The following is a 14,057-nucleotide window of genomic DNA, read 5'->3' as shown; positions in this document are numbered from 1 at the left end:
AAGTTTTCCTTAATCCATTTTTTCCAAAGGTTTTTGATAGTACGCTGAAGGAGCATTTGCATTAAGGTAACATGATTCAATTATAACGGTGAGATACACCGATCCTATCCATGCAGAAATATCCTCTCTCATTCTAAATTTAAAACATCCCCAGGGCTTAAAACCACAATCAAAGTCAATCCAATCCCTCACAAACCCACCTGAGGCTCCATTGTGGGACCAGTGACTGCGCTCAGAGACGGAGAGGCTGAAAGGTTTTTTTTTTTTTAATGAGATGATAGGCACTAGTAAGAACTGGCAGGACCGACTGCTGCAGACACACACCTGTGCCCCGCACGGCTGGTCTCATCAGTTTCTATTGACCCAGTTTAATTGGCTCCAGTGGACAAGCAGGAGTTAGTGAGAGAAAGGGACTTCTGCATGTATTGATCCTGCAACTTCAAAATTCTCACACTAGCTTACAGCCCAATGGGTTTCAAGAAGGTCATGTGCAATGTCCGTGTCATGGGTTAATGTATTCCGACAACAACAGCAACAGTGGCGAAGGATATAGAGGGTATTAACTCCAGTAACAGCTGGTTTCATTACACATCTGATCATAAACATTCTCACAACTCTGCTACTCCAATATATTGAAGTTTTTGATTCGTTCCATCTACTCAAATCCTCATGTTCAAAAAGTATGAACGGTTAAAAATATGGCTGTGGGAATATTCAATTAAAACGTATGAGACTGAAACAAATTGGATTTATTGATGATAAATGTACATGGTTACTGTAATTAAAACACATTCAGTTTTTAAATACAATGAAATAAATAACCTGTTTCAGTTACAGTATGTATGACTGACAAATATGCATCATATCATGTTGATTCGTTTGTTAAAACAGCGTAATCCAAACAAATAAAAATTTATGTGTAATGCAAATACATAAATCTTACATTTGTTCCCAAATCTTTTTTTTAGTGGTCAGTGTCATTTATTATTTGTTTATTGTTATAGTAAAATTAATATTTTGAATTACATGGCATAAAGAGAATGGGATAGAGCTTATAATAAAAGAGAATCAACATTGGCATGGCTTTTCGGAGATGGCGAGAACTGAGGTGTTGTAAAAGCGACGCGGAAATGGCGTATTTTATTGAGCATATAAATTGCCATATGGTGCTCTTCATTGTAAAGCATTATCTAATGTGTGAGGTCAAATTCATCCGCACAGTCAAAACAATGTTCTTCCACAAAATGCATGTGCAGTTTTTTTTAAGCGCTAGAGGGTCAAAAGTTACATAGTGCATCTTCAACAATAACAACAGTGGAGTTTTTTTAGCTATGTTGGCTCTTTTGAACATAGATGTTTGGGGACGTCTCGTCATTCTAAACAACAGTTCATACCGGGACATCCTTTGACAAATGAACAAGATTTGTTTAAAAACATTGATTCATTCTGTAACGAAGCAAAGCTACACCAGTACATGCATTTCCTATAATCGGTTTCCCATTTTAGCCTTTGAAACCAACAGAATCTAAGTGATAATGCTTTACTTTATCACAGGACCCAAGTTCTGAATTAACATTTAATTTCCAGGGAAATATCTTATCTTCCCACTCTCTTTGGTTATATAAGTTGAGATAAGTTGACTTTGGGTGGCTAAACAGTATTCTGCTGGCATTGCACTGCGGCCAGAACGACAAGCGCACAATGATAATGTGCCAGAGGATGACGAGAGAGAGTTAATTGGGTTTGCCCTCTCTCTTAGGGTGCATAGATTAAGAGGAATCATAAATTAACAGACCCATTGAGTCTTAATTGTGGCTGGTGAGTGGAAATCTCACCCTCATTATGCCCTCTGCCTTTACCCTGGTGATCATCATTCAGGCTTCACACAGAGACGGCTAAAGGTCATGTATTTCTGCCAAACAATAAAGAAATTCATGAGGGTGAAGAAACTGCCTATGCTTTAGCATGCTGACAAATTGCTGTATTATTTATATCTGATCATTCTACTTTCCATTAATCAGTTAATGAAGGTGACATGTGACTTTGGAACAGCATTTTCATATGCAAAGATAATATTTAACTATCATCTGTTTAGTAGACATTAGAGTCTCATATTAATGGACATATTCTTTTCAAATTTAGTAGCTCATCATAATCTTTAGTTGAATTTAAATGAGGTGTGTAACTGAGTCATTTGTTCGTACAAGGCTGCCCTCTAGTGTATATTTTGGAGCTTGAAGTTGCTCCAAATATATATACGATTTCAGTCTACGCTTATTTTCACATTAAGTATGCGCATAGAGCTAATGGCAATCGATGTAAGGCAGAATGTTACTCTGTTTATTTTTTATAAAGCAACATAAAATGACAAGGGGAGAATAAAATCACAGTTTTTATTGAATATACCATTTCAACAAATGCCTTAAATTAACAGATGACAATTAAACCTTCATTTAAAATTGTGGTCATGCCAGAACATTAACAGCCTTAATTGAAACAATTACATGTTAAGATTCAGATTTTTTTTTAGTGATTTGGTTGCGAAAAATACACCTGCTCAGTGCTCATGCATGAATAACATGATTCAATCATTTCACAAACGGAAAAAAACAGCTTTTTTTCTTCACCACCCCCACCATCACAGCATTATTATAAACATTCAATTTAAACCAGTTAAAGGACATTCTTAAAATACACTTGTACTTCATCGTGTTTTGTTACCAAAGTCAAAAGTGTAATTAGTGTTTCAGAATATTGGTGTCTGAACACCTCCATGGCAAAACCTCACCTAGTCTCTGCCAATTCTGTCCCGCTCCATCTGAGACTTGGCCTGCTTTTTCAGCAGTAGGATGCGTTCGGCGAACTCTCGCAGGGCTCCGCGACCCGCCGAGCTGCAGCAGGTGTATTTGGCAGCATTGAGCGCCACCCCTGGGGCATCATGGGGTACTGCACTCAGCCCTGCCAGGTTCAGGCACTTTACATCTGGCTCATCGTTCCCTGATACAAAGATGTTGGGACACAGATTTTGAGAAATATATTCATTTTCAGGGATATGTTTAAAGGGGCTATATGTAAGAATTGACATGTATTAACTGCTATTTGTATTGCCGATGTGTGAACAGCTTGTAACGAAACTTAAAAAAACGAGACCTTCCCTGACTTCCTATGTTGTCTATGAAAGACTGATTTTTATGTGAAGTTGCTGGCTGCAGTTCTCTTAACGGCCACCGGTGTCGCTAATAACAAGAGTTTCTGAATTTTACATACAGCCCCTTTAAGTCATTCTAATCAACATTATAATCGTATTATTACAAGATAAAAGGCTGAGAAAAGTAATAGCTTGCTTGCAGTATTCATAGTTAATATAAAGGTACAATCTTTTGATTCTGTATTATGCACACCAATGTTTCCAAGACACCATGTTGTTACTGATTATGGCATTCAGCTGATGTAACTGGGAGAAACGGAGAGCTCTTGACTCACCCAAGTACGCCACCTCTTTCCACTCCAGCCCATACTTCTCCATGAGTTTCTCCACCTTTTTCAGTTTGTCATCCACTTTCTGCAGGACTTGGCAGCCCATCCTCTGGGAGATTTTGTCAGCTAAGGCTTTTGTTATTGGGTTTTGTTCTATCAAAATAACCTAAAGTAGTTGAGGGGGAGGGGGAGGGCACATAAACATTATTTATAAAACATAAATAATTGACAAATTAAATGGTTAATAATTGAATAATAACTGAGATATACATGTATTAATTTTCTTTATTTAATATAACACTTTAATCTTAGTCCCTGTTTTTTGTACATGTACAGTATTGCGTACAGCTGGTAAAATATAATCAATGTATTAACTGTGTAATTTATTTTTTATTTTTCAATTCACTTCAAATTATCGTTTTCTATTCATTTTTATTTATTATAGCATTTTAATCTTTCCTTTCTCAGTTTTTATTTTTGTGTACGTGTACCGTTCCTAAAACAGAAACACTCACTGTAATAAAACAATTTTCAAGTAATATATCAACCATTTATTAATTTGTCAATTATTAATTTATTCGTTTTTTTATTATAACATTTGAATCTACCCTTCTTCATAGTTTTGTGTGTGTGTATTGTTGCTAAAATACCCAATGCATTACCACATTTCCTATTAACACTCAGTTAATTCTCTCTTTTACTAATAGATCAGTCTCCGTAGAAACTGTCAAAAATTGCCAGTGCCGACTATATTTCAAGTCGTCACGGCGGGGTATTGGGTAAAGTTTTCAATTAGCAATAATCGCGCCTCGGATAAACCTCATAGGCTACGATACTGCCGCTGCGCAAGGATAACTAGTCAGAGGAGACATCTGAGTACTTGTGCATCTGAGCCCTTGTGATCATGAATGGTAAGACCAGAAAAACTCACTAAACATTATCAAACTGCACAACACTACACACAAACTGTTAAGAAATAGCGGAATTAAAAGTGAAATATCAAGTTGTGCATTTTATAACAAAGTTTTGTTTAATTAAAAGGCAAAAACAAGAGGCATCCCAGATGCATGATGGGATACGATGGGGCAAAGATAAAGGAGGGGGTCTATTGTTGTGTGGGGGTTGGTTGAGGTCGGGGGTAGGTAACAAATTGTTGCCAAACAAGAATCACCTTCACTCCTGCTTTAATCAGCATGTCGATGCCGGCCTGGTCTCTAGTGTTGATGGACACCATGTCCTCTCCATTCGCTGAGATGTAGATCTGCCCGTCTGTCAAACATCCTGACACGTTACACAGCAGGAGCTTCACAACTTCAGGTTTGTCCTTACCGAAGTAACCGAACCTTAATCACACATACACACCCACACACAGTTTGCTTAAGTTCAAACTTTGCACTCTGTGCATTGTGGTTGTTTGCTAACATAAAGTTGCTTGGGAACTTGAAACACAAGTCTATTATTGGCAAGGCTTCAGCTACACATTACATGTGTATTTAATTACTTGATATAGTAATAATATGTTATTTATAGGCAGCTGCAGACAATAAAGTTTTTTTTTTTTTCACCTTAGCACTCTCTGTTCAGCTACAGGCCAGTCTATGTCAACATCAATATCCACACTGCACTCCGGGCACATCTCAAAGTAACTCATTTTTCCACCCTGTGAAAAGTAACACAACAAAATCACAATCTGATTGATTTAGGATACGGATAATATGCTTTCTTGCCTATGGATTTTTATGTCAAGCTTTTTTGGCCACATATTATGTTATTGATTTTAAACCCCCAAATTTTACCTGAAGAAGCCCTTTTGCTATAAGTTCTTTGGTTGCGAAGTAGAAGGAGCCATTTTCACACAGCTCTCCGTCCCAGTCCTGACGGCGAGGCCTGCAAGCTGGGTTCAGGTTCAGTGGTTTAGTACAGAAGTCCCCTGAAAAGAAAGAATTGGCGGTCTGTAATTTAAATATATGGTTAGAGTCCCCAACATGCAATACATTCAACCTTAACTACTAGTACACTACCGTTCAAAAGTTTTAGGGTTTTAGTTAAAGTCTCTTATGTTAATAAATGTAGCATAATATCAATATTAAACAGCTGAAGGCATGATGAATGATGATCATGAACTGTCACGGAACATTCTGTTTTTAAGGAATAGAACTCATCTTTTCAATTAAGACGGACAGAAGAATAGATCATCTGAGATTTATATGTAAAATACTTTAAAAGTTTAAGGGTCAGTAAAAGTTAAGTTCAATCAACAACATCTGACATTCTGTTGATCATCACAGAAAATCATTTTGACATTCCTCAATAAGCAGAAATGAACAATAATCGTGTTTATATCTATAATAACTGACTTTAGAAACTTCCATTTTAAGTGCATTATGATCAAAACGTTTTCCATCTGGGATAAGGGCGATTAAGACTCACCTATGCACACCATGAACGGACTGGGGCCCTTGGGACCTGAGGTAGGGGTCCCCACATTCAGCTGAGCGGATGTCCCACTCAAACCTCCCGGTCCGTTCCTCATGACTGGTGTGGTCGCAAGTTCTCGGGTCATGATACTGGGGAGGGAAGAAAAGCAGGGAACTCATATCATGGGATTACATTGCAGTATGTATACACAAGATCAGTTAACATGCAGGGAATTAACATGTAGTGGTCCAAGTTGAGTTAATGACTTGCACGGAAAAGTTAATACTGATGCCATAAAGAAAAACTGTCACACACTAGAGAGGGACAGTGGGGTATTAGTCTCCACAGAAGGGAAGGAGGAGAAGGACAGGACCACCACCTGACCACTGGGACAGCAACCAGAGAGAGATATTGGGAATGGTTGAGATTTTAAATTGTTTTAGAATTTAGCACATTTTCAACATATAATTTAAAAAAAAATATATCAAATTAATTTATATAAGTTAATTATTTTTTATATAATTATATATAATTATTAATTATATATTAATATAAATTAATTAGCTCATAAGAGCGGATCTGAACACTTTCTGCTTATACACTCACTGGATAACTAGAATTGGAATTACTGAAATACAAATAAATAACCTTTCATTCCTTTTAATCATTTTATTCCGAAAGATGCTGCATTGGAAAAAGTTGCATGTGTCATATGAAATGAACACATCTAAACAGCCCCCAGCTCTGGTCTCAGACCGTCTGTTTGGACTGTGATGGACTCACTGGTCACTACATATGACGTCTGTAAACGCGAGGGTGAGACTTGTACCTGTCCTTGCGGTCAGAATCGAACGAGCCCCGGCTGCCTGGGCGCCACTTGGATTCGGCTTCGGAGTCAGTACTCGGGCACTCAGACATGGAAGAAAAGCCTGAATCGTTGTCCGCATCTGAAGAGCAAAAGAGCAAAGGCTATGAATAAACAGCCATGATTGAGTGAAAGTAAAGAATCCTTAAAGAGGAAAAGCTCAGTTCCTAGTGAGCTGCCTATTTTGGCAACATTTTTAGACATTTTAGGCATACATTAGCCAGGGAAAATATGCTGCCTGGATTTGACCCAATCTGAAGCAGTATTGCTTGAAGGTTTTATGAATAATGCGTTGTTATAGCTAACTGGAACTACAAACTAAAACATTTTTGATAATTTAAATAATAAAGCAGACATAAAATAAAATATTAGATGAACAACTTAAACTTAAAAACTTAAAATGGAAATTAGAAATGTAATGAAGTAAATTTAAGCTGAAGTACTAAAATTGCTAAAACTATTTAAAAAACTAATAAAAACCTGGTATTGTATATTACAAAATATTGACTATTTTCCAAATTGCTTTTCTTCATCTTTTGTAAGTTGCTTTGGATAAAAGCATAAATGTAAATGTATACAAGATTGATTCAAAATATGAATAAATACAATAATAATAATCTCAGCAAAAATCATTATCTTCATTCTATCCAAGATGAAGAGAATGAAGTGGTGAAGCATTGGTTGATTATCGATATGTTTCATTCGGTTCTGAAAAGTATTGATAAAATAGTTCTAATTAAATGTAATATTTATGAATTCAAGTGATTCGTTTATACACATAGTAGATCAAGCATGTGAGATCAATGCTCATATTAGACCATTGCTGCAAAATTTTACTTTGCTGAATTTGTTTTACAGGTACATAATAATTTACACGATAATTTACAGTCGGGTTAGAAAATTTCCAAAGTTGGAAATCCAACTTTAAGTGTCAAAGGCCCCCCCCAAATATACTGTGTTTCTGGTCCTTCTGCTGTAAAGAAAAAAATAGTTAAATAATTTAAGCCACCTTGAGGCCCCCTTGGAGCTGTGTAGGGGCCTCTAGTGGGCCCTGACCCCCCTGGTTGAGAACCACTGTTCTAGACACTCACTAGGTTTGGAGCAGAGACCTTCTGGAAAGAAACAGCTTGAATGGTTGATCATCAGTTCTATTATTGACACGACGGAAGTAGTGGCTGCCATTTCAGCAAGGCTTCTAGGAGAAGAGCAAAACTGTAACATGTCAAACTGTTCCACAAGAAGCATCAAAAATGTCATTTAATCCTAACAATTGTACATAAACAATGCAATTTGGAAGCATTGTGTGTAAATCTCACCCCTCTGGTTTGGCCCACAGCAAACTGGGGCCCAGTACGATGGAGATGTTGCTTGCAGTCATCTTGTTGACGTTGCTTTCCAGAGCAAGCTTAGCAAGAAACTGCACCAGGTACCTTCACAGACATGGATTAGCATGTTGCGGTCATTATAGTTTGTTAAAGGTCAATGCTAAAAGTTAGTTTGATGTAGTGACAAGCAGACCTAAAATTGTTTTTGTTGGGCTCTGGTAACATGTCACACACCTCCATCAGCGCCTTAAGCCTCTTATGAGAGTCAGAAATACTGCAGACGAGAGAAAAACAAGAGAGAATATACACAATACACTAAGTTTAAAATCTGAAACACCTTCATCAATATAATTTCTAATACTCTTAAATTCACATGCTGTTTAATCAGTGTCACATTAGCATGGGTGTAATTTTTCATAGACGTTTTATTTAGGATTACGATTTAGAGTTAGAATTGAATTTCACAAGAACTGGGCACATTCATATTTCAAGCCTGACACCTTTGAAAAACATTGACGTCAATCATTTGAAGCACCGAGACAATTCCAAGCTAATTCCCCTTTACAATCCAGATCCTCATTTTCCGAGGCACGAATATAAATGATTATATCATGTCACTTATTTATGATGCTTGAACTTTAATGTTGAATGCTGCCTGAGGACTTCTGTTATGTTAGTGGACACCACAATTGGAAAATTGGTGCATTCTAGGATGGGACTTCAAAAACTTGGAGAGATTCACAAAAAAAAACACGATATTTTCGTCTGAAGTCATGGACATTGGTGTATGTGAATGTGCTTTACTTTGAGGCTTGAATCCACTTTTCACACAGCTGGTAGGTCATCAGAGGTTCAGGCAGCTCCTTCAGGTAAGATGTGAGAGCTCCTAAATAATCATGAGAAAAGAAACCCAACATCAAATGCATTTGCAAGCCCTTGATTGTGTTTGAACATGACTTGTAAAGTGTAAAGAGTTACAAATATGGCTCTAGTTGTGGTACTCTTAACACTGGTGACAAATATGAAAAGTTTCATGTTTCAAAATAGCTCAGTGCCATTATCCTGTTTTTGTAATCAGCTATACAACCAAGCATGGTTTCAAAATTAAACAAATCAAGTCTCGTTTTCATTTTGGGAAGTCCTTCTAAATGCAGAAATGACATTTAACTCGGTAGCTAGCTGTACCTCAACAATTTCATTTACGGAAAATAGCATGTACCAGCAACGGCGTGAGGGTCAGAGTAAAACTCCTCCAGTTGGAAAGTGGAACAGTCCAGAGTCGCCTTTAACTTCTTCAGTTTATCGGCTCCAGCTGCGATACAGAACAAACCCTGGCACGAAAGCAAATGTTGTAAACGCACAAGACCTTTGCAGCGTGCAGTAAAATATAAACTGATTTGCTTGTGTATAAAAATGACTGAAAACACAGTTTGATGGTTTCAGTGAGGAACAATTGTCTCCTTTAACTGCTATTATTATCTGTGTCTATCTATATATATATCTATATCAGAGTAAAAAGGCTTAATATTTATAAGCTCATTAAATGTTAACTTGCAACCCTCATTCATTTGTATTCTGACAACTTGTTTTTTTTTAATGCATGTCAAATAAATGTCATTCATCCTTTTAAAACTGGTTCTGTATAAAGTGCCCTTTACTAAATATTTGAAAGGCAGAAAGATTGAGCCCTTCCCAGAAAACGACCACTCTCTGCCACTGTGTATGCAGTAATGTGCATCAACTTCCCCTCAGGATGACAAGCGTCATGTCATTTGATCATGTGTTGTGTGACAGTGTGAGATACCTCTTCCTGCATGCCGGTCTCCTGCAGCATCGTGACGCAGATCTCTATGGGCAGAGCGATCTCTCTGCCAGTGTGCTTCAGATGTTCCTCCAGAGCTGTGCCAAACGCTGACAGAGTGAGAAGGATTTAAGTTATGCAGGATACATCACCAAGAATCATCACTAGGTGTGTGTGTTCACACAGATTCTGTTAGACAAGGTGATTTGCCGAGTGAAAATGGATACATTACAGTGCCAACCGGAAGCTTTGAAAGAGAAATAATAATTCATAGCTTGATGACTAGCCAGATCGCTGGGTGCATATCATAAAACCAGTCAAGAACATGTCTGGGTCATATTTCACCCCCAAATCAAAAGAAAATCTGTGTTTGTCTATCCACCCATCTATCTGTCTGTCTGTCTGAATTTTATTCTCATTACTTTAATGTGAAAAATGTATATACAGTATTTCAACAAAGTACTAGCAGTGCAGTTAAAGCAGATTTATTTCCCCCATAATATATAATGTAATGACAATAATCATTGTGAAAAATTACAACTAAAAACAATTTAATCAAATTAAAATGTCTAAACAAATGACAATAAGAATTTGAGGGAAAATATGCCTAATTGTCATGAAAATAAATGTCACAAATGCAAAAAAGCTTTGCTTTCTTTCTTTTCTTTTCAATATTACAGTGAATATGACTCACACATATTTTATATATTGTAAATAAATAAAAGCAGGCTTTTATTCAGTTACTCTGATGTGAAAAATATATACTAATAAATTGACAATATAATAAATTTATATTAGGGTAATTTACAATATAATAATATATGATGCATAATTCTGAGCATTCTTTATATATATTTTGCTGCCTTTCATTTCTGTTGACTTTTCATGTAATTGATTATGAGAATATTTAATTACAATACTTATAGAGAATAAAGACAATAAAAAAAAGCTCAAAAGTAAAATGTCTATTGACAATGAGGTTATTTTGCATTACACTAATAAGATTTTAAAGGGGGAAATGTGCTTAATATTGTTGTGTCAATAATATCACAATGCAAAAAAGCTTTTTGGGTGAAATATACACTAGCAAACATGTTTTTGACAGATTTTGTGAGATTCACACTTTTAGTTTATAAGTTGTGACAGTTTGAGCATTATAGAGATCAGATAAATGTTTCATCACACAAAACACTCCATAATACACTCTGTTTAATAGTTATTAAAGGGTTAGTTCACCCAACGCAGGCTCTCGTGTCAACACAACACGTATGCGTCGTGGTGCTCTTGTGAACGCACGTTGGAGATTAATATTTTGTAAATGAAGTAGTAAATTATGTTTTTTTGTGCAAACAAAGCACTCACGTCGCTTCATAAAATTAAGGTTAAACCACTGGAGTCACATGGATTAATTCCATGATGTCTTTACAACCTCTCTGAGGCTTGAAAGTGGTAGTTGCGTAGGTCGTCAATGGAGAGACAGAAATATCTCAAATTTCATTATGATTAAAATACAGTAAAACAGTAATATTGTGAAATGTATGTGCAATTTAAAATAACTGTTTTCTATTTTTATACATTTTAAAATGTAATTATTCCTGCGATGGCAAAGCTGTCTTCAGAAATCATTCTAATATGATGATTTGCTGCTCAAGAAACATTTTATTATAATCAATGTTGAACATTTGCTTTCAGGGTTCTTTGATGAATAGAAAGAACAAAAGAACAGCATTAGTAATAGTAATCTTTTGTAACATTATAATTTTTTTTTTTTTTATCAATGTCTTGAATCCTTGCTGAATTATATCTGTACATTATATCTGTGAACATTCGCAGATTGCACTTCAACAAACCTTTCTTGACCTCTTTCCATCGAAAATTGTGTCGCCGGACCACAGAGAAGACAGAATCACAGCCTTGATTGGTCATGAGCTCCAGAGCCTCTTTGAGATGGCTAGGGTGCAGACATGGAGATGTGGCCTGGATGTTACAGATGATGTCCACATCTGTGCAAGAACATTCAATTTCACTTAACCACTCTCCCATTTATAACCATTTAATGGATTTCTGAGATCCACCATTTACTTTTTACACACTTCAGACAACCAGAGGTTAAAGGAGAATATTGCTCTAAGGTCGAACTGTGAGAATGTTCCCCATATCTCTATATTTTGGAAAACATGCTGAATCTAGCAAGGTTTTGGAGCTTGCAACCTTGAGGAACAAGCTGTGCGTCTCTCTTGATACAGGCCTGTGAATAAATATATTGAATCAGACTTGTAACATGGTAAATATCACAAACGGGCGATTTTATTATAAACATTCTTCTGCATCATTGCACGAAAATGTACCAGCCGCAGAGTCTGTTTTTCTGGTTTCATTCACAATGCAAATAAAGACATGGTGGGTGAAACCGTTCTGGTATACAAAGAGAAGCATGATCAACATTTAAACTGGTTTACTTGGCCACTTTCCTGTTTCTATCTATGTTGCTGGACGAGTAGACACACTTGTTCTACAAGCTCTAGTTACACCCCCTTATACAGAACTAAACCATGCAATGGGATTTGACTGCAACAGAGCCTGATTTCTAACCTGGGTTTTGACAGCTGAACTCCTTAATGGTGTCCAGTGAGCTCGAAGAGTCTTTGGACACCTCTGGACTCCTCCTGTGCACTTTAGCACCCCAGACCTTGGACACTTTCTCAATATCGTCATGATCAGTGGACACCCAAACACTGCAAAAGCATGCATAGGACACACACAATATAGTACCACTGTCATACAGTACAGACAATCAGTGAGGGACGTCACGTCACACACACACACAATAACCTCACCTGTCAAAGACATCAGAGTCCAGCGCTGCTCTGATCACCCATCCGATCAGAGGAACACCTGCCAACATCTTGATGTTCTTCAGAGGGATGCCTTTGCTTCCTCCACGGGCGAGAATAAGAGCAGCGATGTGTCTTTTATCGACTTTTCTTAGTTTTGTTCTGGAGCTGTTCTCATCACTGTCTTCGAGCAGCGTTCGCTTACAGCTTTCCCCTGGTGTGGCCATTTTAGTTGAAAATCAATTAATATTTCCCAGTTGTACAGACAATCAAGCAGATAAAAGCCGCACTTTAGTCCAAACAAGAGCTGAGGGGCGTTTGTTCCATTCCGATGCTACTCACATAAACCATAGCAAAAGGGCTGCTGATGACGTTTTGGCAAATACCAAGTGACGTAAGTGACATTACCGTAATGACAGTGAAAAACAATCACTAAATATATTAACTGTTCGTTTATTGAAATATGTAATTGTATGAGCATTACATTATACAGTCCTGAACCGAATAACCTGGAATAGCGAATAAATATTAAACAATTAAAATGCCTTTATTGAAAAAGTATTGATTCGGATCATATAAATTGCGCGGAATTACGATTATTTACGGTACTTTCGTTTACAACAAGGCAATCGTGTTACTTTACGTCCTCACGTAATGACGTCAATTCTATCATCCCGGCGGATAAAATCATTTAAGGCATTTGTAATCATAACTTCAGTTAAATAATAGTAACGTTAATCATCGTGGATACGTTTCTTACATTTACGTTTTGCAAATGAACCCCACAGGCGATGAGCAAACGCGGATGTTTCACATATGTCTTTAAAGATAAAGTGAATAAAGATCACCGATTTAGTGTAACTAAATTCTAAATTAACTAAATACTTAATTCTTCATGTTCTCAAAATATTTGTTTTATAATTGATTGGTAATCAAGCAGTTTGATGGCACCTATTGATTTCCATAGTAGGAAAAAAATACTATGGAAGTCATGCCTATCGTCAACTGTACGATTACCAATCAATTATGACACAAATATTTTGAAAACATGAAGAATGAAACTCAAATAAGTTTATTATTGAGGAGGTTGAGTAAAAGATAAATACTACATACCCTCATATTTGTAATGAAACCTCTCAAATAGAGTCCAGACAAAGCAGAACGATCTATAAATTTATTATACAATATACTGTTACAAGTCAAAAATGTTTCTATCGTTAACCAGTATGATCAGTCTCCGTAGAGACCGTCAAAAATTGCCAGTGCCGACTATATTTCAAGTCGTCACGGCGGGGTATTGGGTAAAGTTTTCAATTAGCAATAATCGCGCCTCGGAT

General features: G+C 36.7%; 1 protein-coding gene across 3 annotated transcripts; it reads right to left on the bottom strand.

Moving 5' to 3' along the window:
* Positions 1-729: 729 nt before the first annotated feature.
* Positions 730-13,091, bottom strand: cmasa (cytidine monophosphate N-acetylneuraminic acid synthetase a). 3 transcript variants are annotated; one of them, XM_079622838.1, is made up of 16 exons: positions 12,724-13,091; positions 12,479-12,621; positions 11,737-11,889; positions 9,890-9,996; positions 9,305-9,416; positions 8,890-8,971; positions 8,279-8,359; positions 8,077-8,190; positions 7,852-7,955; positions 6,725-6,842; positions 5,908-6,044; positions 5,274-5,407; positions 5,043-5,137; positions 4,649-4,820; positions 3,484-3,643; positions 730-2,997 (listed from the first exon to the last, which is right to left on the bottom strand). In XM_079622838.1, exons 1-16 carry the CDS (start codon positions 12,945-12,947, stop codon positions 2,789-2,791), a joined length of 2,145 nt encoding a protein of 714 aa, XP_079478964.1. In that variant the 5' UTR covers positions 12,948-13,091; the 3' UTR covers positions 730-2,788. The 3 variants fall into 3 exon arrangements, with proteins under 3 accessions (XP_079478964.1, XP_079478966.1, XP_079478965.1); XM_079622840.1 differs by having other exon boundaries at positions 736-2,997; positions 7,870-7,955; XM_079622839.1 differs by having other exon boundaries at positions 736-2,997; positions 7,852-7,952.
* Positions 13,092-14,057: the final 966 nt, after the last annotated feature.

The sequence above is a fragment of the Phoxinus phoxinus genome, assembly GCF_949152265.1.
Source record: "Phoxinus phoxinus genome assembly, chromosome: 9".
NCBI lineage: Eukaryota > Metazoa > Chordata > Actinopteri > Cypriniformes > Leuciscidae > Phoxinus > Phoxinus phoxinus.
The sequence above is the reverse complement of the archived record's forward strand: the minus strand, read 5'-3'. Positions and strand labels throughout refer to the sequence as shown.